This window comes from Ornithorhynchus anatinus, chromosome 1 (assembly GCF_004115215.2).
Source record: "Ornithorhynchus anatinus isolate Pmale09 chromosome 1, mOrnAna1.pri.v4, whole genome shotgun sequence".
In the NCBI taxonomy this organism is placed as follows: domain Eukaryota; kingdom Metazoa; phylum Chordata; class Mammalia; order Monotremata; family Ornithorhynchidae; genus Ornithorhynchus; species Ornithorhynchus anatinus.
The window spans coordinates 15,913,181-15,937,497 of NC_041728.1; the positions used below are offsets into that span (position 1 = coordinate 15,913,181).

At 39.4% G+C, this 24,317-nt stretch overlaps 1 protein-coding gene across 15 annotated transcripts in view; it reads left to right on the plus strand.

Annotated features, from left to right (window-relative positions):
* Positions 1-24,270, plus strand: part of MEF2C (myocyte enhancer factor 2C) — a 191,709-nt gene extending 167,439 nt beyond the window's left edge. For 9 of the 15 annotated variants that reach the window (XM_007673187.4, XM_039911211.1, XM_007672694.2 and 6 more), the window contains 5 exons: positions 9,139-9,311; positions 10,556-10,579; positions 12,443-12,572; positions 13,464-13,599; positions 23,931-24,270. In XM_007673187.4, the coding sequence (XP_007671377.1) occupies positions 9,139-9,311; positions 10,556-10,579; positions 12,443-12,572; positions 13,464-13,599; positions 23,931-24,252 (785 nt within the window). In that variant the 3' untranslated portion in view covers positions 24,253-24,270. The remainder of the gene's footprint in view (positions 1-9,138; positions 9,312-10,555; positions 10,580-12,442; positions 12,573-13,463; positions 13,600-23,930) is intronic. The other 6 variants (XM_007655374.2, XM_029066650.1, XM_029066573.1 and 3 more) reach the window with 3 other exon arrangements.
* The last annotated feature ends 47 nt before the right edge of the window (positions 24,271-24,317 follow it).

The following is a 24,317-nucleotide window of genomic DNA, read 5'->3' on the forward strand; positions in this document are numbered from 1 at the left end:
ATTCTCATTTCTAAGGTCATTGAGAAAACACTGACTCAATACTAATGATTGATTGATGGATTGGAACAATAAAAGAAATCCCTAAATTATCAGAAAGTAGACAGACCCAAAGTCAAAAGTAGTGAACAGTTGAATCATAAAAATAATTATCAAGTGGGATTTTTTTAAGATGGAAACGTTATTTTATTTTTATGACAGCTGATTAAAAATGCCCCTCTAGTAAAGCAGTGACCCAAACAATAAGTCTTGAGTCATATTTTGTGTTCATCCATAGTTGAGACACCTCACTGTCATTTTATTTTCTCTGCTTCAAGCTGCATGTAACTAACTCTATTTAGCAATAAAAAATATAGTGGAAGAATACCTTGCAAATCAGAAAACATCCGGATTGCATATGTACCCTGGAGCATTGAAAAGATAGCTTCAGGCCTCCTGAATCTTGTAATATAGTCTTATGCTTTGGGATATGGAAGAGGAGACAGGGCAAGTGTCACCTCATAGTGCCAGCAGACCTTATTTTGCAAATGGGAACAATCGACAAAAATTCTGAACCCACTAGTCCCATAGAGCTTGATGCAAGATGCTTTTTAGCATCTTCAGTGGCCTTTTACAAAATTAAAACTAAACTTTCTCATCTTTAATAATCCGACTTGGCAATGGATAACTGTCCATCCTTTGAGAAAGCAGACATCCTCCCAGTATTCGTTGAAACTTTTTTACCCAAAATATTAAGGGAAACTGGGTACAGAGGAATTTATCCAGTTCATTATGGTTTATGTTCAGTTCCAGAGAGGAAATCTGTATGGCCAGTTGGCTTAAGTATACAAGTATAATCCAGCACTTCTCAAAAGCAATGTAGTGAAAGGAGAAATCTGGGACATTTTAAAGAGGTAGTAATGTTCTGGGAATACTAGGTGCTCAAGAGTCCATTTCCACACAAACTCCAAGAAAGAAAGGAGTCCCTGAAACACGTAGGCACAGTTCACCACTCATGAAATTGAGGTCTAGTATCCGGTGTGATGAGGTTGTGCAGGATACAGAGATCTCTTCACAGAATGTCTGGGGCCTCCTAACTGCTATATCCAAAAATAGCTTCTTGACTGTGGCCTAGTCTTGTTTACTTCTAAGAATACACCACAGCAATCAGTGAGGTTTTGAACAATTTCTTTCCAGGCTCACATTCCACGTTATCATTTCCATAGGAAGAAAGGGTGGAGACTTGAGAAGGTTTGATTCCATGTTGAAACTCTGTAATCAAAAGTCTTCAGCTCTTCATCAGAAATCTCCCTTGTTTCTGTTTTACCATGCTAAAAATGGGGGTGATTTTCCATATCACATATCATTTAACATCATAGAAAGAAATCATTTTCAATATTACCAGTTTTTTTAGTTCATTTATCTTGTGGTTATTTTTCCCCTAAACCATTTTCATTAAAAAAGAGATCAATATGAAAAAAATATATATTGGTGATTCAGTGTAACTGAAGAAGTGTATATATTGTCTGGAGCTTTAAAAAGCTTTTCAGGCAGTAGGGTGGAGGTGAATTTATAAGTGCAGCTTCAGTCTCATAATGTTTGTTTCCCTTGACAAATTCAAAAGGCGCTTGCATTTTCCTATAAAGTTTTTTTTTTCCTTTATTGCATAAACTTGTTTACTCTATGCTGTTTAACACATAAAGGCTGTTCTTTTGAAAAGAAGAAAAAAATAGTAGGATTATTTCCACCCTTTGCAAACATATATAATTTTGGAATAACAATTAATATAAATACATATTGAACTGTGTAGATCTAATCAACTCTAACTGTCATGTTATTTTTCACTTGAAATCCCAACCAGAATAAGTATATGTATTATAAATGTTGTTTAAAATGTTCTTGCAAAAAAACAACAGGGCAAAACAGTTTGCTGAAGTGGAAAAAATAAATCAATACCATTAGAGTTATAGCAATAGGCAACATAATGTTTTCCTGCATTAGAGCTGTTTGCTTCGAAATCTCCCAAATCAGATGCCATTAGCAAATTACTCAACAAAGCAAATTATATACACCTATGTATTGGCAATTGTAGGTGCTGATAACAACTAATAGCGGATATAGTAAAAAATAGTTGATGTTCTGTGGTACTCCAAAGCAGTTCTGGTAAAAGCAACTACCTTTAAATTGACAGTAAATAAGTCATCATCTTTGCCCTCTGAGTCTGTGGTAGGAGAAAAGGTTCTTGAGAAAGCTACTCGAAAATGTATCTTCCAAAACATGTTTAAGTGATGGTTTTAGTAGCATACCAAAAATTAAACAATCACTTTGGCCTTCATCTCATTTAAATGAACCATAGTTGTTTGCACACCTACGTACCAGCCTGTCTGAACGTACCGCTTCTGTAGCTGGTTCTGTTCAAATCAAGGCTTTCTTTGGCTTAGAGCCAACCATATTCCCATAGCAATTCTCCACCCTCTCCCTTATCCATCTGCCCACTATCCACCCACTTCTCCCTCCCTCAGACTAGATCTACCCAGCCACAGTTATCTACATTATGCAGGCAAATTAAAAAAAAAAACTTCGATTTTACCTAAACTATAATCACAATTAAGGGAGATGGAGAGATGAAGGGTTCAGCGTTTCTGGTTTGTTCAATAGACTGTCCACGTTGTCCAGATTGACCAGATGCTCAACTCCTCACCTCTCTTGACCTAGTAATACATTGCCTGAGAATTCAGAATCCTTCTGCCCCTTCTCAGAGCTCCCTCCCTAGCAACGTACAAATTACTGACAAAATGAACCCTGACTTAACATGAAGCATCAAACTTTTTAAATCCCAAATCATGTTAGAGTCTCTGACACCCATTTGTGGTGTCCAAGACTTGCTTTTTGTACTCTAGGGTGCATCAGGAACATGCCTGGCAGGGGCAAGAGTGAGCGAGTAGCATTGTGTAAACCATGAGCCCTATAATTTCTAAGATTTCTCAATCCTTAAGGTCTCAGGACGGAGGCTTATCCACCATACTCCACACGAAACTTCATCATCAACCCAAATATCGCATACTCCTCCTGCATTGGAACAGAACATTCTATTTTGAGAATCGGTTCTTCTAAGGAGGGAGTTTAGGTGTTTTTTTCCAGAGAGATGTTAATCTCTATTGGAATAAAATAGTTTAGTAATAAGAAGGTTCCATGTCACTTTAATAATATTTTTCTTTTTCAGTAATGAGCATTTCCTCTTTGCTTTCCTCCATCCCTTACAGTTAGCTAAGGTAATGTACTGTGAAATGATTAACAGATGCCACTGTGAAAAAGAAGTTTCAATTAAGTTGAAGTAAACATATTTAGAAGGTGGGCACTTGCAGGATTGTATCACTTTAATAAGTTTAGTGATTTATTTTGTCTTCATGTTGAGCCGTAGTGATTAACCAGCTACCAACATTCCTTCACTAACCGAAAGAGAATTTATAATAATAATAATAATGTCGGTATTTGTTAAGCGCTTACTATTTGCAGAGCACTGTTCTAAGCGCTGGGGTGGATACAGGGTAATCAGGTTGTCCCACGTGAGGCTCACAGTTAATCCCCTTTTTACAGATGAGGTAACTGAGGCACAGAAAAGTTAAGTGACTTGCCCACAGTCACACAGCTGACAAGTGGCAGAGCTGGGATTCGAACCCATGACCTCTGACTCCAAAGCCCAGTCTCTTTCCACTAAGCCACGCTGCTTCTCTAACATTACATTGCACTGGACCATCCAGACCTGATGTACCTAAATTCTTAAAATTAGAAAATTAATATTTTATCTGTTCTATTCTTACTTAGTCCCCTAGCAGTTAGATGTGTGTGTGTGTGTGTGTATAGTATTTTTAAGTATTGTACTATGTACTAAACAGTGGGGTTGAAACAAAATAAGTTCCTGTGCCACACGGATTATAATGTAAGAGGCAGGGAGGGGAAGAATGTTATCCCCATTATATAGATAAGGAAATGAAGCCCAGAAGGGTTAATTGATTTGCCCAAGGTTAAACAGTAGGCCAGTGGCAAAGCCAGGTCTCGAACCTGACTTCAGCCTCAAGATCATTTCACTTGGCTAAGCTCCCTCCAAAAAAACAGATTTTTTAAAATATTCCATAATCTTTCTTTTGTCTATATATTTCATGTCCTTTGCAATTTGCTTCACAATTTAGAAGTTTAATGGCAATGAGAAAAGAGTGATCTAGTTTCACTAGGATCAAGAACCTTGTTGGAAAAAGTAAACTATTCCTCTGTAAGGGAGTTTCTCCTAGAAGATGTGTTTTCTAGGGCTCAGATTCTGCTGAGAAGATCCCCAAAAGTAAGCTCTTAATGTAGGGGGCGAGAAGACAGACTTGAAAAGTGGCAGTGACTCTTCCCCATCCTGTCTCTTTCTACTCCCTGGCCCCTCCCTGAGTTTGCTGCTGTCACTGGGTGACAGAGTGCTGGGATAGTTGGTCATGGGATTGACCAGGGTAAGACATGAACTGTGTTAGCCAGGGACGAGCAGCCTTGTTGAAATCAATTTTTTATTTTAAAGAAATCTGTTTTGAACCCACATTTGCCAAAAGCCACCTTAATGCTAACCATGGAATAGTCATTAATAATAATAATAATAATGTTGGTATTTGTTTAGCGCTTACTATGTGCAGAACACTGTTCTAAGCACTGGGGTAGATACAGGGTGATCAGGTTGTCCCACGTGGGGCTCACAGTTTTTTAATCCCCATTTTACAGATGAGGTAACTGAGGCACAGAGGAGTTAAGTGACTTGCCCACAGTTACCCAGCTGACAAGTGGCAGAGCCGGGATTTGAATGCCCGACCTCTGACTCCCTAGCCCGGGCTCTTTCCACTGAGCCACGCTGCTTCTCTAACATTACATTACACTGTAAACCGCCCCCCCCCGCCCCCCCCCCCCCCCCCCCGCCAAGAACCTTGACATCCACACTTCTCTGATTGATTAGGAGCATTCCAAGTCTTGCACTTTCTCTGGACCATTGATTCTGCCCTGCTGCTTTGCAGGACCCAGGTAAGGTGGGTGGTGAAAGTGCAGGAGGAGGAGAGTGAAGGAGGACAGTAAACCAGTATTTCCCCACTTCCCCAACAAAGAGCTGTCAATCGAATAGATCCTTGAGCTAGTCAGAAGCTATTCCAAAACTGATCTCTCTTCGCAATTATTAGCCAGTTAACAAATTCTGTATTGTTAATGGTAAGTCTCAAATAGATTCCATGAGCGTTTTTTTAACCCACCACTAGACTTGGCTCATATAGACATGACTATTCTTATCATTTCCAGGAAATACTCGAGTTTCAAGTCTTTTAATGATGACAAAAGGCATATAAGAATAGGAGTTAAAGACTGCTTACGTGCTCTTCTGTCTCCGTCTAAGAAGTGTAAAAAGTGAGAACTCCCCACACAAATTAAAAGTCTATATTTAGATTAAAAACCCCTTATATGCTAGATTTTCATCATGGCAAGTCTCCAACAGTTACTTTACATAGCTTATGAAAATTGCCCCAAAAGAAGGGAACGAGCAATGCCATAAGAAATATTAGGCCATGGAATATTGACTGGTAGGTTTGGGGGTTTTTTTTGGTATTTGTTCATTTCATGTCCTGCATCTGTGACTAAGCTGGAAGACAAACAAGTGGAAACTTTGCAGCCTTTCAAGCTAAACATTCAAATGAGACAGTGATCAAGTCAAACTTTCGGTTTCAGAACTTTGGGTCAGTTCACTGTCAAAATTGCAGGGTATTCCAAGCCCAGGCAAATCTCATCCGGCTATCTTGAATGTGAACACTGGGTTTGGGACAGAGTTAGCACTTAATAAACACCATTATCATTATCTTTATTACTGTTTTAGCATCATTGTTTATAAGGTACAGAATAAGAGAAATGTGCCCCTCATAACATCTATAGCTAGAAACCTGTTCTTTGGATTTACATCTGAGAATTAGGTCCCCCAAAAAATGGTTTTTGAGAGAACTCGAGAAATAATTTATTTTCCTTTTAGCCTCCACGTTTTGAGAACTGTACACTTAAAACGCTTTCTATGTATTTTCTGACTACCGTGCATAGTGTTTTTATTCTCATTATGTTGTACAAATTGTATCGGAAATGCTTAAATTATTCTATTCCAGTGAAACAATGATTTTTAACCAAATGGAATGGTAAAACAGACTTGCTCTAAAATCCATCTGCTCTCCATTTTCTTATAATCTATAATCAGGAAATCCATTCTTCATGCTATATAATTTTTGTGCTTTTTAGTGGGCAGTAGAATGTGACGTTCAACTTTGAGTCTCATCTAAATTGATAATTGTCCAGGCAGAGTGTAATTTTAAAGTATGTGATGAAGAAAGGTTTAATCTGTATATTAGAAGGTATATTATAAGGGTGTTTTTTGGTTGGGTTTTTTTTTTTCGCTTCTGAATGTAAATGAGAACCTTCTTTTTGGTGAATTTATCCTAAAGTGGTACAGCTGCCTCAAAGCAGGCCACAGTTTTCTGAGTAAGAAGGAGGTTGTGGTTTCTGAGCTGGTTAAATGCAGGCTCTTCTTAACTATAAACCACATACATGTATTCATCATTGATTTTCAAATGATGGGTTTCTGTATCATCGGTTTAGGATCCACAGTCTTGCATTCCTGAATCCATATTATGCCAAAGGAATAACAATTTGGTGGCTGGAAACAGAAATGGTTATTATATGGCTCCAAAATGTTAGCTGGCATAATATGCCAAAAACAGCAGAAACCCAGAAACAGCAGTAAAGAGCAGATTGCAGTAGCTCTTAAAAATAATGTTTTGCTCTAAAAATATAAATCTATGAAATGTCATCATGGTTCAAAATATTGTACATCAGTATGTAAATACATTAAAATACATGACTTGCGTTCTAAACTGGCATGATTTCTAAATAATTGGGAATATTCCTGGGGGGCTGAGGGGAATAGATTTATTTTTTGAATAAATCCCTTTTTGGTTTATGTAAGTTAGGAGGGAAATTGAAATGGGAGTTTATTTTTAAATGGTCATTTTCTTTCTTCTGCCCAAAATCAGTCAAATGTGGGCAATATGTGGCCTTTGCTGGAATTTTTCAAAAAGTTTACTGTAGAAAGTTTTTTTAAAAAATGTTTTTCACTGCCGCTACGATGCAGCTCCATTTTCACACGTCGGGCTAGTACTTGTCATATCGTAGGACAACACATTTCACAAGGCAGTTTTACTTCCTTTTAGCAACTTAGCTCCCGTATGCAAACCAGTATCAGCATTTACTGGGCTTATGCTTCAGTTTCTCCAGATTTAAGTCATGCTTCCCTGCCCGGTTTAATTGACTTTTTTCTTTCTTTTGCAATTACCCAGATAATATTCTGTTTAACCCAAATCTCATAAGACTCTTAGTTATTTGGTGAAGCATGTTGTCCAGTAGATCAAAGTGAAATTTACTTGGCCAACCAGAAAGCTCAGTTCAAAGTGTCTCAATTAGTCTGGCTCCTGGGGCTTCTGTCTCTATATCTTCATCGTCTTCACCTATTTAATAAACTCAAGAACATTGGATATCCATCCTCAAAATAATTTTTAATTGAGAAACTGCTACTAAATGTGAAATTATTCTAATTGTTCTGCTATTTTAAGATGTTAGATTGTGCTGCATTTTTAATTAACATATAGTTCCCCTTAAATTGTGCATGAAGGGATAATAACACCCCCTTGGATTTGCATAGTACTTTTTCTCCAATAAATCGTCTTTGTGAACAGCTACTGAAAAGCAATGGGTTCTTTCTTTACTTTTCCATAGGTAGCTTTACAAAAACTTAAACGAGAGTCTTAATTTTTTTGTTGTTGTTCTGTTTATTAAATGATTCAGTACACATGGGTGATCATGAGAGGCTTTTATTCTGCATTGCACAAAGTGGAATATGAAAATGAAGAATAAATACACTCGTTCCTGTTTCTCTCAAAGAAACAGTATATTCCAATCTAAAAGATGGGCTTACAGGAGAAGAAAATAAGCTGCTGGAACGTCCCAAAATATCATTGTGCTCAACATTTAAATCCCCAAATTCCTCATATCATCCCAATTTTGTAATACGGGAGTTAGTCCGACTTGCCCAATAATACCTTCGTGCAAGATGAGATTTTGTTTTTCTTCATAAGAAGCGGAACAAATTCAGGAGAGGAGTGCCATCAGTTTGCCCTGATTTGGGTGCAGATTAGGTTGCCAAAAATCCTCTTTCTTTGGCTAAGCATGTCATCAAAGAAGGAGTGAGGATGGCAACTTGCCTCCATCCTCTGAAGCATAAGGCAACCTATCCAAATACCCATTGTTCTCTTAGGAAGGAGTCAAATTAAGACTTAAAAAATTCCCTTCTAGTCCTCTTGGGCAGCTACTCCCTGGCTGAGACGAATCAGTGATTTGGGGAGTGTCACTTTATTCCAGTCCCAAGATAGAAGAGATGCTTTTAGTAGTTCCAGAAGAGCCTTCACTTGAAAGAAGTAGCCCCTTAGCATGGTTATGAAAACTTTGCAGAAGTGAAGGGCAACTAACAGAGAGGATTTACTTGAAGAAAAGGGGAAATGAGATGTAAAATATTGAAGAATATTTCTAAACCTTCCCCTTCTCCAGTATGTCTTGAAAATTATAGTTGTTCTCTTCTTCTCTTCTACCCTTTATTTAAGGAGCAAACTCCCAGAGAACAGGAAGAGAATGAGTCAGGGCAAGGCAAGATTCTCTGTTGGATTAGTTGATTAAAGCACCAGCACAATTGTGTGCTTTTCTTAGCCCATAAGGCTGTCTGACTTTCTTCCCTTCTTTTCTAAATAGGAAAAAATTAGGTTTAGGCTGATTTAAGTGCACATTAGTGTACATTAGTAGAGCCTCCTCATAAAAAAGCCTTTTGCTTCAGTGCAGTATAAAAATGTTGACTGCCTTGATTAAAAAAAAGAAATTGTTCCAATTTCTGCTCATTTCATTGAATCATTCTGCCAGCTTCCACTCCTATTAGTTTCTTATATTTCCATTGCATAATTGTATGTATTGTAAGTCGAGGCATTTGTTTTTTTAACCTAGTCACTGGAAGAATGTCAATCCCAGGTGTCAATAAGTTATTCAGCTGCATTTTATTGTCATTTCCCCAAACAGGGAATGGGTATGGCAACCCCCGAAACTCACCAGGTCTGCTGGTCTCACCTGGTAATTTGAACAAGAATATGCAAGCGAAATCTCCTCCACCGATGAATCTGGGGATGAACAACCGTAAACCAGATCTCCGAGTCCTGATTCCACCCGGAAGCAAGAATACGATGCCATCAGTGGTAATGCGACATAGTATCTTTGATCCATTTGGGGATAGTCTTCCAACTTCTATAGCTGTTTTATTTCTTATGGGGAGCTATCTGTTGTGGTTTAGTTTTTATGTAGCTGTGTATAATACACTTTAAATTCAGGAATGAAGTCACCACTATTACCAGTGTTGCTTCTTTATCCAGGGATCACGTATGGGGTGTAAATTGGGCTTCTATAATTTAGTCGACTTCTCCATTTTGTAGAAGAAAAAGCAACAGCATATCAAATCAAATATGCTTTGGCTGAAGGAGATTCCTTTTGAAAATGTGTTGCAGTATATTGTATCTCATTTATGGTCAGTTGTCCCTCACCTACAGCTTCTGTAAACACATAGTAGCCAGAAACAAATGGGTACTTAAGTCTCGAGAACAAGAGTCAGTTTTTTTCTATGAAAAGAACAATAGGCATTTCTTTGAAGGAATAAGATAGGTAAGGAATCCAGATCAGTGCACTTTCTATTAAGTTTAAGTAGGGGTTGCAGAATTAAATAGAAAAATCAAGATTTTTCCCATCCCTGTTTAATTCAGCTTTTCAAAAGAAAGATTGAAAATCCAGTACCATAAAAAACGGTGATGAAAACAGAATCCAGCAGCCTCTGCTTTGATTCCACTATAAATGTATTCTTTCCCCCCATGGGTTGGCATCAGGTTTTTAAAGAGCTGTGCTTGCTTATTAGTTTAATATGGCACCGTGCAGATTCATTTTGAATATCCAACTAAAAACTGCATAGAATGCAGCAGTCCCTTCTGAACAGGCCAGTTCTGATAAATGCCGTCTCCTTAAGCTCTACACCCAAATCCACCAAGGCAGTGACAAGTTGTCGCCATCAAATGATTTATTCCATGGCCCTTAAAACTGGTACTTTGCTAGGGATTCAGCGAATGACCCAGTCTCTGGCAGCCAGGTGCTGCTGTTCTCTCCCATGCCACCAGTTGGGGATTTGTCACACAATCTCTTCTCAAGCGATGAAATAATGAATGTTGAAACAATGACCTGAGTTGAAAACTGCGTAGATTGTCTTCATATGAAATAAACATCTCATTAGAGAAACAAAGACTGGTTTTGAAAGGAATGTATTGTTTAATATGTCGGGTTAAAAACTGTTTAAATTTATTACACATCAGCAGATACCTTGCATTGTATTGGAAAGAGTTTACCCACTAATAAATATTTACAGTCACTAATTATTAATACCCCTTTCCTATGCTCTCAGTCTGAGGATGTCGATCTGCTTTTGGTAAGTGGTAGCAATGCTCCCTTAATTTAATAATGCAAGAACAATTGCTTAGCCTATTGCTTGTCCTATGTGAAGTTGGTGCTGCGGTGGAATTGAACAATATTAGAATTTACCACAGTGAGTCAATATTGTTACTTTAAAAGTACTGTAACTTCAAGTGTGCATCACCCCTGCCCAAGTGACATTACTTTTCTACCTCGGCCTCTCTCTCTGTGCGGTGACATTTTTGAAAAGCCAACTACAGTATGGGTTTCCCAAACAACCGATGTACCAAACCCAAAATTGCTCAAGGACAAACCGTAATAGTCTTCCCTCTCCCTGGCTGCCAGCCTTTGGGTGCTGCTGCAGTAGATAATCCTTGAGCAGCAAGCCCCCATCAGAAATCCACTTCCCCTAGTGGATAGGGCCTGCGACTCAGATGGTCACGGCTTCTAATCCCTTTTCTGACACTTGCCTGCTGTGTGACCTTGGGCAAGTCACTTCACTTCTCTGGGCCTCAGTTACCTCATCTGTAAAAAGGGGATTGAGACTGTGAGCCTCACGTGGGACAGGGCTTATGTCCAACCCAGTTTGCTTGTATCCACCCCAGCGCTTAGTAGAGTGTGTGGCTTAACAAATACAGCTTTTAAAAGTGCCTAACAAATACCAGAATTATTATTATTATTTAATGATATTTACTAAGGGCTTACTATGTGCCAGGCAGTGTACTAAGCGCTGGGGTGGATACAAGCAAATTGAGTTGGACACAGTCACGGTCCCACGTGGGTCTCACAGTCTCAATCCCTGTTTTACAGATGGGGTAATTGAGACCCACAGAAGTGAAGTGACTTATCCAAGGTCATACAGCAGAGAAGTGGTGGAGCTGGGACTAGAACTCATGTCCTTCTGACCCCCAGACCTGTGCTATAGCCACTATGCCATGCTGTTTATTTATGGGAAGGATGAACAGCTTATAAATGCAGCAGGGAATGTTCCGGTCGTTTGTGGGGACTTTCTAAGCTGTCCTGGCCACAACACAGTCAGGAGTTGGGGATGAAGCAACAGCAGTCACCATGTCCATACTGATTAGGCCCTCATCTCCCCTTGCCCCACCAAAGCACAACACCTGTCAGCTAATGCAGTAGGGGAAGGAGAAGGGAAAGAAGGTAGAGGAAGAAATAGCAGTTATTCCAGCTCTCTATTGTCTAAGAATTCCCAAACAATTGACATTCTATTGTATATGTTTGTGTACACACAAAAGAGTCAAAATCCTTTTTTAGAGTTTATCTTAGAAGGTATTTTGTCACGTTTAGGATTTTCTATTTTCTCCATTAATTCTATGTCGTATAGTCATTAGAGTCAAGTGGACCTTGAAGTCTCTGACAGTAAGGAGTTAAGGAAAAATGTTGAATGCTTCTAAAATAGTTTGTTTTGCCATGGTTTAAAGGAATGGAGTGGTTTGAGCACCATCTACTGGTCTCCGTTTAGTTTACACTGTCGCCCAAACGCTGCTTGTCGAGTGCCACATAAAAACCGTTATTGTCGATTTTTAATATTTTTTTTTGCATTTAAATGAAGATCGAAACAATGGAAATACAGTATTTGTATTTCATCAGTTTTCCACACGGTCTGTTTTTCACCCACAGTAAAGTAATAAAGCGATCATACTTGTTACTAGTTCAGTTGCCTAGGCGATACTGATGTAATAGGTTTCTATGGCGACAGCTGGTCTCTTGAAGGATTGTAAATGATAGGGTTGGCAGGGTTCATAGAGACACATGTTAAATGATTAATTTCTTGAAATTTGTATCAAGTTGTATTTTACCGAGTGGATACTGAAATCAGATATGTAATCAATAATGTTCTTTTTATTTACTTTAAAAGAATCAAAGGATAAATAACTCCCAGTCTGCTCAGTCATTGGCTACTCCAGTGGTTTCCGTAGCAACTCCTACTTTGCCAGGGCAAGGAATGGGAGGATACCCATCAGCCATTTCAACAACATATGGTACTGGTGAGTATCTTCCTAATGTGTGTCTAATATATAACATTGTAAGAAAACAATTTACACAAAGTCTCCACACTAGTGAATCCCCTTTCTACCTGTAGAAACTAATTGAATCATATTAAAAATCCACTAAGAGTTCAGATTGGAAAAAGCAAGAAACTTGTTGTCATTCCATTGTTTAAGTAAAATTCATTCAGCACACTTCACTCCTTATATGTGCCGTGTTGTTTAAAAGCCAGCTCTAGTCAGTCAGTGGTATTTACTGAGCGCTTACTATGTGCAAAGCGCTGTGGTAAACACTTGGACAAGTACCATACAAAAGAATTAGCAGACACATTTCTGTCCACTACAAGCTTGCAGTCTAAAGTTTTTTAAAATGTCTAAGTCTAAGTTTATTAAAATGAGTAATATGAATGGTTTAGTCTGGATTGTGGTGTATTCCAATAGTGTATTCTAGACATTTGGACTGTAGAAGAATTTTCTATTTTTATCCTGCTGCATTTTTCACAGATATAATAATTCAGTTCGATGTTTTAGGAAGGAGACAGGTCTTCAGTTTACAATCAATCTTGAACAATCTTGAGCGATCAAGATTTTTCCCATCCTTGTTTAATTCTGCTTTTCATAAGAAAGATTGAAATGCCAGTATCATAAAAAAAGGTGATAAAAACAGAACTCTGGCAGCCTGCTCTGATTCCACTATAAATGTATTTTTCCCCTCCTTGGGTTGGCCTCAAGTTTTAAAAGATTGAGATTTAAAAGATATGATGAGAGCATTTACAAACGATGAAAGGGTTAAGGAGAACTTGTTTCAAAATAAGCATGAGTGATGCCAGTCAGAGCTTAGTCATTTCTAAATGAATTCATTTTTCCATTGTTTTCTATTTCCCATTGCAGAGTACTCACTGAGTAGTGCTGATTTATCATCTCTGTCTGGGTTTAACACAGCCAGTGCTCTTCATTTGGGCTCAGTGACTGGCTGGCAACAGCAGCATCTGCATAACATGCCACCGTCTGCCCTCAGTCAACTGGGGTAAGAGATATTACCTATAATGTCATTTTTGCCGTATAAAATCCTCTCAGGGAGTTTCAGCGGCTTCTGAATGTGTATATGAGATCATTTTGTTGGTGATGATTATAATCGTTTTATTCTACTTTAGTAGTACATCTCTTAATACCAGTGTAAGGTGAAATAAAACGTTTATGCCTTCTGCTGCTCTCCCCTCCAAACAACATTCCTCTTTGGAATGAAGCAGATTTTGGTCATCAGTCGTAAAAGTTGCTCTGTCTTATTTGTTTATCGCACCTTAGGGTAAATAAGGTCAAAATAAAGTTTTAACTTAGTTACCTAAGATCTTCTGATCGCAGAGTAACCATCTCTCCCATCTGTTCTACTAACCTGCAAGCTTTGTGAATTTGTAATTACTTTCTGAAATTTCGCCTAATTACCCAAGAACACAATTTGAATGTTTAGAAGATGTGTGTTCCTGCCCTCCAGTGGTAGTTTTGAGAAATTGCCGTAGAGAAATTATTTCTCCCGGGTTTCTTCTTTTATAAACGGTGAATCCATAGCCTCCAAAGTAGCTAGAGTGCTGTTTGTAGCCAAATAAAACAGTCTTTTTAAATAGACCTTTAACATTTTCATTTAGCAAAATGAACTTACAGAATAATACCTCCCGATGTACTTAAAAAGTCACTGGTAAATGAAAGGAAATATCATCTTTTACTACTTTGGATCATGGAAATTTACGCCGTTGTTGGGTAGGGATGGTCTCTATCCGTTGCCGAATTGTACTTCCCGAGCGCTTAGTACGGTGCTCTGCACACAGTAAGTGCTCAGTCAATACGATCGAATGAATGAGCAATATTGAAATCACCCTTTTCTTAAGACTACTGCATCACATGTCTGTATGGAATCTTTAAGGGCGCAGTGCTTTGCTGGTCATGAATGTGCTTTCAACCTAAAATTTTCTTGGTAATTTATTAGACCAAATTTTATGACCTTGTGTAATTATACTTCACCAGCTAGCCAGGGATTTTTAAAAGAATATTTGGGACAGTAATTATGAAAGGAACGTAGGTAGTTTTAGACACCATTTCTTTTGCAATCAGATGAAATCTGGAGTTATAGATTGTAACTGCATATAAATATATGCTTTTTTGAACTGGGCAAAAACGGGCTGATTTAGAAAAAAAATCATAGCACCGCTTTGTATGTGTCTCATTTACTTTTTAATGGTGAGCCCTGTTTTTCATGTTGACCTCACGTAAGGCTTCAATAAATTGGAAGTTCAGATGTCAGAAATTAATGTACATATTTTATACACTTAACAAACACGCATGCTACACGTAATTCAGAACTCTTCCTCTCCCCCCCATGTGTTTAAAAATAGCAATAATAATGGTATTGTGGTGGTGCTACTAGCAACAGCAGTATTTATTGAGTGCTCATTTAGTGCTGTGCCAGTACTAGGCACTTGGAAAATTCAGAATTAAGAAGTGACACTTTCCCTTCCCACAAGGAGCTTACACTCTAACAGAGGAGACAAATTTAAAAATGGTTCAGATTGACAGGTGATATGGTTAATCCAAGAGTCTCTCTTAAGTGTCTTTGATGTTCAGTCACTTGACGTGGAGGACACCAAGAGAAAAGGAAGAGTTTTCCTTGATTGAGTCCCTGAACAAAACTATCTGGAAAGAGAGAATCCTTGGATTTTTAAACTCTAACAATTAATCATCCATCTCATTATCCCAAGGGGGCAGGGAGGGAATGTAGGCTGGAGATGGGACCAAAAGTACCAAACTCCAGGTTTTTCAGGGTGCAGTGGCCTCTGGCCATTATCTATGCCCGCAGAAAGCTTTCTAGCTACCCACACAGTCTGCAGTGCAGCTTCCGGAGATAGCCGGGCATTCCGTCCTCTTCTTTCTAAAGAAGATCCAGGAAGATTGTCAGTACAAGGGTAAATTAGGACCTTCCATTTTCAATTTAAAACTGTAATAAACTACTGTAGATAAAATTACTGTAGATACTGTAGATCTTTTAAATTTCAAAAAAAGTGTATATGATTACTGCTTATAAAGGACAATTGATCATCTAATCTAAATAGTAATAGTGGAATTTACTGCTTTGGGACGCATAAAAAGTAAGCAAAGAAGGAAAAATAAAGGGGGAAAACAAAACAATAAATTTTACCAAATCAACAATTCAGGATAGCAACAAGGCAAAATAGTCAAACCCAATTCTTGCAGAGCGGGGCCCTCACAAGGCCAGGCACAATCTTGGTTTACCAGGTGTTTAAGCAGTTCTCATGGTAGCCTTTTGTGCCTCGGAACTGGGGCAGGAGGCAGCAAGAATATGTTGACATTGAGCAGCTAAAGGGACTCCGAACCCCTTGGTTTTATGGGGTCTTGGGACCCAGGGTGTATCTGCTCCTGCAGGGAAATCAAAAATAACGGCAAGTAGCATCGAGGTCTTCCTGGAGAACACTGGACGCAGTCAAAGGATATCATAATACAAACCCAGTTCGCCACTGGCTGAGGAATCCACTAGGATTTTTTTTTTAATTACAGTCATTGCAAAGTAAAATACAGGTGCTAACCCCTTAGCGCAAATTAATTTCTAATAGGCCGTCAGTCTACTTTCAGATTGCATTGGCCAGTGTTACAGCTGGTGGTCCAGAGATAAAAAGGTATTTTTCATCCCTTAACCACTTCCCACATGTGCAATTTTATTTTTCAGTGACTCTAAATTATAAATTCTCACAGCACTTCTGGCACTTGTGCAAAATATATTTCAGGTGCCACCTTGGGACTCATCTCAACCTGTTACATTACTTTGAAAAAATTATTTGCACACAAACTGATCTAAAGGACATAGCAGCAACAATGTTCTCTTTAATCGGGGACCTTTGTCACTGCCCCGGCAATGCTCATTAGCCAAAGAGACATTGATTCATTGACTTATCCACTTTCTTAAAGTGGATTTCAACTAAGACTAGAATAAGCCAATAGGAAAAGTTTTGAAATGGTCAGTTGTGAATCCAGTTTTTTTTTTTAAAAAAGGATAATCATTTCAAAAAGGCAATTATTGTATATTCACCTAATTTAACACTCTTCTTTAATATAATTTGCCAGCAGTCTACATCAAAAGTTCCCTAATTATTGTGGGAAATATTTTAAGGTCCCCATTGAATCTTCACATGTTCTTTGTGTCAGAATCATAATCATAAATTTAGTAGCAGTTGTTGAGTGCTGTACTAGGTGTTTAGGAAACATTCATTGTAAATTAGCAATCAATATATAAAACAGTGATTAATATAAAGTAAAAGAAGCAGTCCCTATCCTCAAGAAGTTTATATTTTTATGAGAAAGGCAGATGGACATAAATGTCCAAATATGCATCAGTAAAAGAGTGAGATAATACAGCATGAATGATTAGTTAAATAAGCAAGTAGTTATTTGCATGAGTGTGAGGGAGGCTGGCATGAGTGAATAGCAAGGAAAGGGGGTATGACTTTTAAAATAAGAGTCTTTTGTTAATTTGAGAGATTTAATTCATATTTATTGACATGTCTTTATCCAACCTTATGCCCCAGTTGACAATTTCCCACTTGTTATCTGCCTGTCAGCAACCTTATTCCTTGCAGATCGATAAAGATGGGAAAAATGATTCCATGAATTGTGCTGGGAATGAAGTTCAGGGTGTAGGGAACTGACCACCGACAAAGGAGTGAAATTTCAAGGGGGAAATGTGTCACTGACTTAGGACAAAAATTTCTTTTTCATGGGAGATGTCTTGTCATAGGTCTTCGAATTTAAGTTTTCCTTGAACTTTAAACTCTTACTTGGTCTCTGAGCTTTTACCATTCTGCCCTCCCAAATTTACAATTGTAGTTTTACACACACACACACACACACACACACACACACACCCCACCCCCACCCCCCACCCACCCTGCCCGCCCGCCCCATCATAACATTCTTTTACCTGCTTTTCCTAACTTACCTAGAGCATAATAAAAGCTAAATAAGTTAGACAGCTGAAAGTTGCCATGAATACAGCAAATGACTTTAAGCTCAGGTTGCTTTCAAGTTACCTGATCCCTCAAATCTAATCCCCAAAGTTTTTAACTGTTACAACTAACCAATTCTATCATTCATAAAATCTAATTTATTGAGCACTTACTGTGTGAAAGCACTGTACTAAATGCTTGGGAGAGTACAATGTAACAATAAGCAGACATATTCAAGTTCCCTGCCCACCATGAGCTTACAGCCTAGAGTGGGGAGACAGACATTACTATAAATAAATAAATATATACATACATACATTCCTACCTCACTCACTCACTAGCTAGCTAGCTAACAGATGTGTACGAAAGTACTGTGGGTCCAGGAGGGGGTGATAAACAACAGGATCAAGTCAGGGCAACGCAGAAGGGTGTGAGAGAAGGGTGTGCAATAGTGTCAAATGCCTGATTTGAACAAAGCAGGACCTTTTTCATTTGAATTAATTATCCTCATACCTACCCTTCATTTTCAAAAATGGCACCACTAATGCCAAAGAGTGTGCATTAGGCATAGAAGAGAGATTCACAAAACGTTTAGTAGATCCTGCAGATAAAAATAGTGGTATTTGTTACGTGTTTATTATGTGCCCAGCACTGTGCTAAGTGCTGGTGTGGATCCAAGCAAATCGGATTGGACACAGATCTTTGATAGCATTCTTTTCAGTGTGATCCATACCCATAAATCACTTGATATTCGCCCCACAGTGCTTATGTAGATAGCCCTATATTATATAGGGACACTTACAGAAGGATACTCTGTATTTTAATATCTGTCTCCCCTTGTAGACTGTATGTATGCTTCTCATGGGCAGGAATTGGGTCTACCAACTCTATTGTACTGTATTCTCGCAAGTGCCCAGTACACAGTAAGCACTCAGTAAATACCACTGATTGTTTGGACCATCCCATGTTTCAAAGAACTCATTATGCCCTTCAAAATGTCAGAAATAAAAGTGAAGACTACCTAACAGTCCACTGTGGTTGAAAAAATATTATTAAATTAAAATCTACACTTTGCCAAAAATAAAACCATATTTTTGAATGGAAATGTATTTTTCTGGGAATCTAAAATTATGCTTTGCGACCCGGTATATGATTTTTGCCAACAAAGATCAAAAGTGATTCAGTTGAATGGTTACCTCCCATGTATGTTTGTGGAGGCAGCAGGTGCTTTGCATAGGAAGTAGAGATGTGTAGCAGAATACCCTGTCAGTAAAGTAGCTTATGTGACTAAAGAAATTTTTTTCAAATTTCATTGGTTCCTGTGAAATTATTTTAAGGCCCACCAAGGCCTATGGGGTTTCCACAGGAAATACCCCTCATTTTCTGGGTACTTTTCACAATACCTTAAAAGGCAACCGGATTTCTGGTATAATTTAAAATTTCAAAATCTTAATGAAAAGCTCATTTTGAAGATGTGGCCATGAACCTTAATCTGCGACTGGATGTTGGCCACTAGGAACTTTTAATAGGTTAATTTTTTAAAGTCACATATTCTTGTATATTGTATTAGAGGCAGTAAGAAATGGAATCTAAATGCCCAATCATATTCAATATCTTACCACTAAGAGGAAAAGTAGGTGTTTTCCGGTTCTAAATCTAGTGTTAGTAGGAACTGATACCTTTCCACCTGGACGTACAGCTTTTATATCAGACTGGTTTACTCACACACACGCACACACACACACACACACTCAGTCTACAGCTAGAAGTAATCCACAGAAATTGGGTTTGTATGGACAAAATTTTCTACTGATTTCTGTCCCTGAAATCAGCTGATAACCCTCCCAACAACATTTACTAGAAATTGATTTTTTTGCTCTCTTCCATTCCATTTCGTGGGACAGGAAAATTATTGATTGAAATTTCCTTTGTAATAATAATAATTGTGGTATTTGTTAAGCACTTACTCTGCGCCAAACACTCTACTAAGCTTTGGGCTAGATCCAAGATAATCAGATCCCACATGGGGCTCATAGTCTAGGTAGGAGGGATAACAGGTATTGAATCCCAATTTGGGGAACTGAGGTATGGAGAAGTTAACTGACTTGCCCAAAGTCAAACAGCAGACTGGTGGTGGAGCCGGGATTAAAACCCATGTCCTCTGACTCGCGGGTCCGTGCTCTTCCCACCAGATCATGCTGCTCCATTGTGTCACCATCTTTATGTATCTTAGACCTCTTAGACCTTGCACCCTCCCAAGTGCATAGTACAATGCTCTTCACACAGTAAGCACTCAATAAATACCACTGATTGATGGATCGATGCATTGTAATGCAGCTAACATCGCATGAGCAGTTCCCTTTTTGCCTATTTAATTTTCCATAAAGATTTTTCACCCTGCCACATTTATATTAAGTATCTAAACTTTTTAAAATTGATTTAAAATCACTTAGAGTTCAAGTAGTATTTCTCATACCTTATGAGTCTTAATGCTATATTTGAAAGAATTCCTCCTTTTACTTTTAACTAGATATCTGCGTAGCCCTTATTAATATGATTGAATAAAAACAAAATGTAGAATAAGGGATGCTTAGACATTTGACACCATTAAAAGAAACCAACAAACATTTAAGGAAGAAAATAATGCACAGACTTCACATGCCTTAAGGCTGTGTCCACACGGGCAGAGTGAGGTTAATTAAAATGTGGAGAATTACTGTTAAATAAACGTCTAGCTAAAAAAATCTGACAGAGGGGAATCGAGAAGGTTAATAATAATAACAATAATTACCATTACTAATGTTGTTGTTGTTGTTGTTGTTCTGCAATCTAAGAAGATTGCTTAGATTGGCTGTTCACTGTTTGAATCCACCAGACTACCACTCACTTTGCAAGTGTAGGCCCAGCCAAAATTTGGGATATGGGCCCAGCATTTATTGATGAACCACTTTGTTTCCCATTTCTTAATCGGGATTAAACATGTAATGATGCTAGAGATATTTAGTGAGCTTGGAGTCATAATGACCCAAGCAGTTCCAGTAAAAAAAAAAATCTTGCCCAAAAGTCAAAATTAAATGCCCTACCTTTAGAAATGATCAAATTATGAGTTGTCGCTTTTAGATTCTTTTGGTGGGGCAGGAGTTAAGGAAGGACCTCATTTCTACCTGATTATGTAGCCGGGGAATTGGAGACCTGGGGGGATAGTAAGAAGAACACTGACTATCGAAACTACGTGTAATTGACGACAAGTAGGTATAGAAAGTTTGAGTCAGTTCATTATCTCAGTGTATGCTCCTTTGATGGCAAAGGAGGCCAAAACCTTTCCATTGATTCCTCCGGCTAATTGTACATTAGAGAGAAGGAAAAGAAATGTTTTACCAGTAGGTGGTGCCTTTGTACAAAGCATCACTCACAGTCAAACCATTTCATTTCTGTTTTCAAGTTCATATACATTTATTTCATTTCGCACAAAAACACCACCCCTCCGTCTCTCCCGCTCTCCCAGATAGGTGTGCGTGCCCATGTACGTACAGTAAAATGAAAAAAAATAGCACTTCGTTCTTTTAATTGGGAAAAGGAATAGCTGCTCGCACTGGAAGCTTTGCCTCCTTTTGTTGGACTTGGATGTGTCTTTGTATAAAACAAGAGACTCACTCATTCAACCACTTCCATTTTCCAATTTGATTCTAATTTGATGGGAAAAGTTCCATTGCCTTAATTCCAAACACCCTGCAAGTTACACTCGTCCCCACATGGGAAGTCAGAATTCTAGACTGTAGATCAAGGCTAGTGGATCAGTCTTTTTTTTTTTAATCTTAGGTCCCTCAAAACCATACCAAGAATGTCCCTTCTGATTTCTCCTGGCCTATAGCAGTTTTTATTTCATCTTTTTATTATTATCAGCATCATTATTACAACTCTGGTGAGCTAGGTGAATTTGTTTTCCCAGGTCCAAAGTTACAAAACTCTGCATAACAATTTTTAGACATGCAGCTTTTCACTTTGACCTGAGGACATGACCAATGCTTGACAAATGATAAGGGAAAAGAAAATGAGGAGCCTCAGCTAGAGCCTCATCCGTCGTATTTTTTTCGTTCAGACTCCTCAGGGTGCTTCTGTGAACCCTGGTGAGCTTCCAAGAGAAAAACAAGTTCTCTCTTGCCCTTCTCTTTCCGGAAGGAGGAAGCAGTAACCGTTGGCTACTCCTCACATTTCACCCACGCCCCGACAGAACATGGAACGGTCAGAGCGGGAACTGAGCCATGGCTATAGCACTGCCAGCAGATTGTGAGGAGTGAGTGCCTCCCAATCAGTGGTATTCGTTATGTGCATACTGTGTGCAGAGCACTGTACTAAGGGCTCGGGAAGGTTCCTCCTTCTCGTCATGCCCCTGGTCTGTGGACAGCATCACCAGTTCGTAGACCTTCTAGCCCTACTCTTGGATTCCCAGCTATCAGTCCATCATTGGTATTTACTGACCACTTCCTGTGTGGAAAGCACTTTACTAAGTGCTTGGGAGAGTACCATACAGTAATAATAATAATGGTATTTGTTAAGTGCTTACTATGTGCCAAGCACTGTTCTAAGCGCTGGGGTAGATATAAGGTAATCACATTTTCCCACGTGGGGCTCAGTCTTAATCCCCATTTTACAAATGAGGTAACTGAGGCACAGAGAAGTTAAGTGGCTTGCCCAAGGTCACATAGCAGACATGTGGTGGAGCCGGGATTAAACCCATGTCCTCTGACTCCCAAGCCCGTGCTCTTTCCACTAAGCCACACTGCTTCGAGAGCTAGTAGAAACGATCCCGGCCCTCCAGAAGTTTAAAGTCTAGTGGAAGTAGTCTGTTCCTTCCTCCACTGTACTAAATTATGGGAGAAAACATTCTCCACGTCCACACTCATCTGTTTGTCAGCACTTAAGATCTCTGTGCATCTAAACTGATCTTATAAATATTGGCAGATCTCATCATCCATCTTCTCCTAGCCCCATTCCCACGTAGTTATATAGGGTACCCAGCAGACTGACACTCCATGACCTCATTAAGGATATCGGAAGACTTAAAGAAAAGAACTCTAATGTCCAATACTGTAGTAGCTCTGCCCTTGGAGCCGTCTAGTTCCCGGACTCCGAACTCGGTTGAGGGAGAATCCAGGCTAAAGTGTGGCACTGCTGCAATAAAAGTAGCTCTACTTTCAATAATAATGTTATTTGTTAAGCGCTTACTTTGTGCAGAGCACTGTTCTAAGCACTGACGTAGATACAGGGTAATCAGGTTGCCCCACGTGAGGCTCACAGTCTTCATCCTCATTTTACAGATGAGGGAACTGAGGCACAGAGAAGTTAAATGACTTGCCCACAGTCACACAGCTCACAAGAGGCAGAGGCAGGATTTGAACCCATCACTCATCCTGTCTTTCCCCCAGGCCTGGGCACTGAATGCCAGTTTGGCCCAGGACCTCCCATATCCACCTCTCCAGGGAGGCAGGGAAGGGCAGGCCGACATTTCTGCTGCAGGTAGGGAAGAGAGAGGCAGGGCTGGAAACGGCAGCCCTCTCAACTTGCACCATCTATGCTTGAAACCAGTTTTGCACTTAAATAGCACATTAGCTAAGTGGATTGCTGAGATTCCAGCTTCATCTTCAGTTGCTTAAAATCCTTTCATTCCGGGTAAAGTTGATGTACCACATTACAATAAGTGCATGTAAACTCGTTATGGGCAGGGAATGTGTCTGCTAATTCTGTTGCATTGCACTCTCCCAAGCGCTCGGTACAGTGCCGTGCACGTAGTAAGCGCTAAGTAAATACGATTGATTGGTTGATATGGTGAATGCGTATAAAAGTAATGCCAGAATTATGAAACCAAAGAAGTCTGACCCAAAGAATTAGGTTTGGCTCATAAAATCCCACCGCGAGACTGATGTGGGAAGTTGTCGCCTGAGGCACGGAAAATATCCTCCTAATTGTAATTATTAGGCACTTACTCTGGGTCGAGAACTGTACTAAGCACTGAGGTAGATATAGGTCATTCAGGTTGGCCCACCACACCGCAGCTCTGAGATCCACCAGCCCGAGCCCTTCAGGAGTTCTTAAATATCTTCTCACGGCAAAGGGAAAACCAAGCTGGAAGTCCAGTGTCCAACATTCAATTTTCCCTAGAGCCAACAACATGACTTTGATCGATTGGGCAGAGGAGGCCTCAGTGTCCACCAGACCTCGATATTTCTTGGTCAACTCCTCCTCCTGGTTTTCCATGCGAGTCTTTAAGCTGCTATTTTCTGTGAGCGATTGTGCGTTGCTGGGGGACCCCAGGCCTCCTCCATCTGTAACTGGGTTTCCTTTCCTCCTACAGAGCTTGCACTAGCACTCATGTATCTCAGAGTACAAATCTCTCCCTGCCTTCTACTCAAAGCCTCCACATCAAGTCAGAACCTGTTTCTCCTCCTAGAGACCGAACCACCACCCCCTCGAGATACCCACAGCACACGCGCCACGAGGCGGGGAGATCTCCTGTTGACAGTTTGAGCAGCTGTAGCAGTTCGTACGACGGGAGCGACCGAGAGGATCACCGGAACGAATTCCACTCCCCCATTGGACTCACCAGACCTTCGCCGGACGAAAGGGAAAGTCCCTCAGTCAAGCGCATGCGGCTCTCTGAAGGATGGGCAACATGATCGAATGATCACCTACTAGTTTTTTTTCTTGCAGTGTGTGTGTGCTATACCTTAACGGGGAAGGG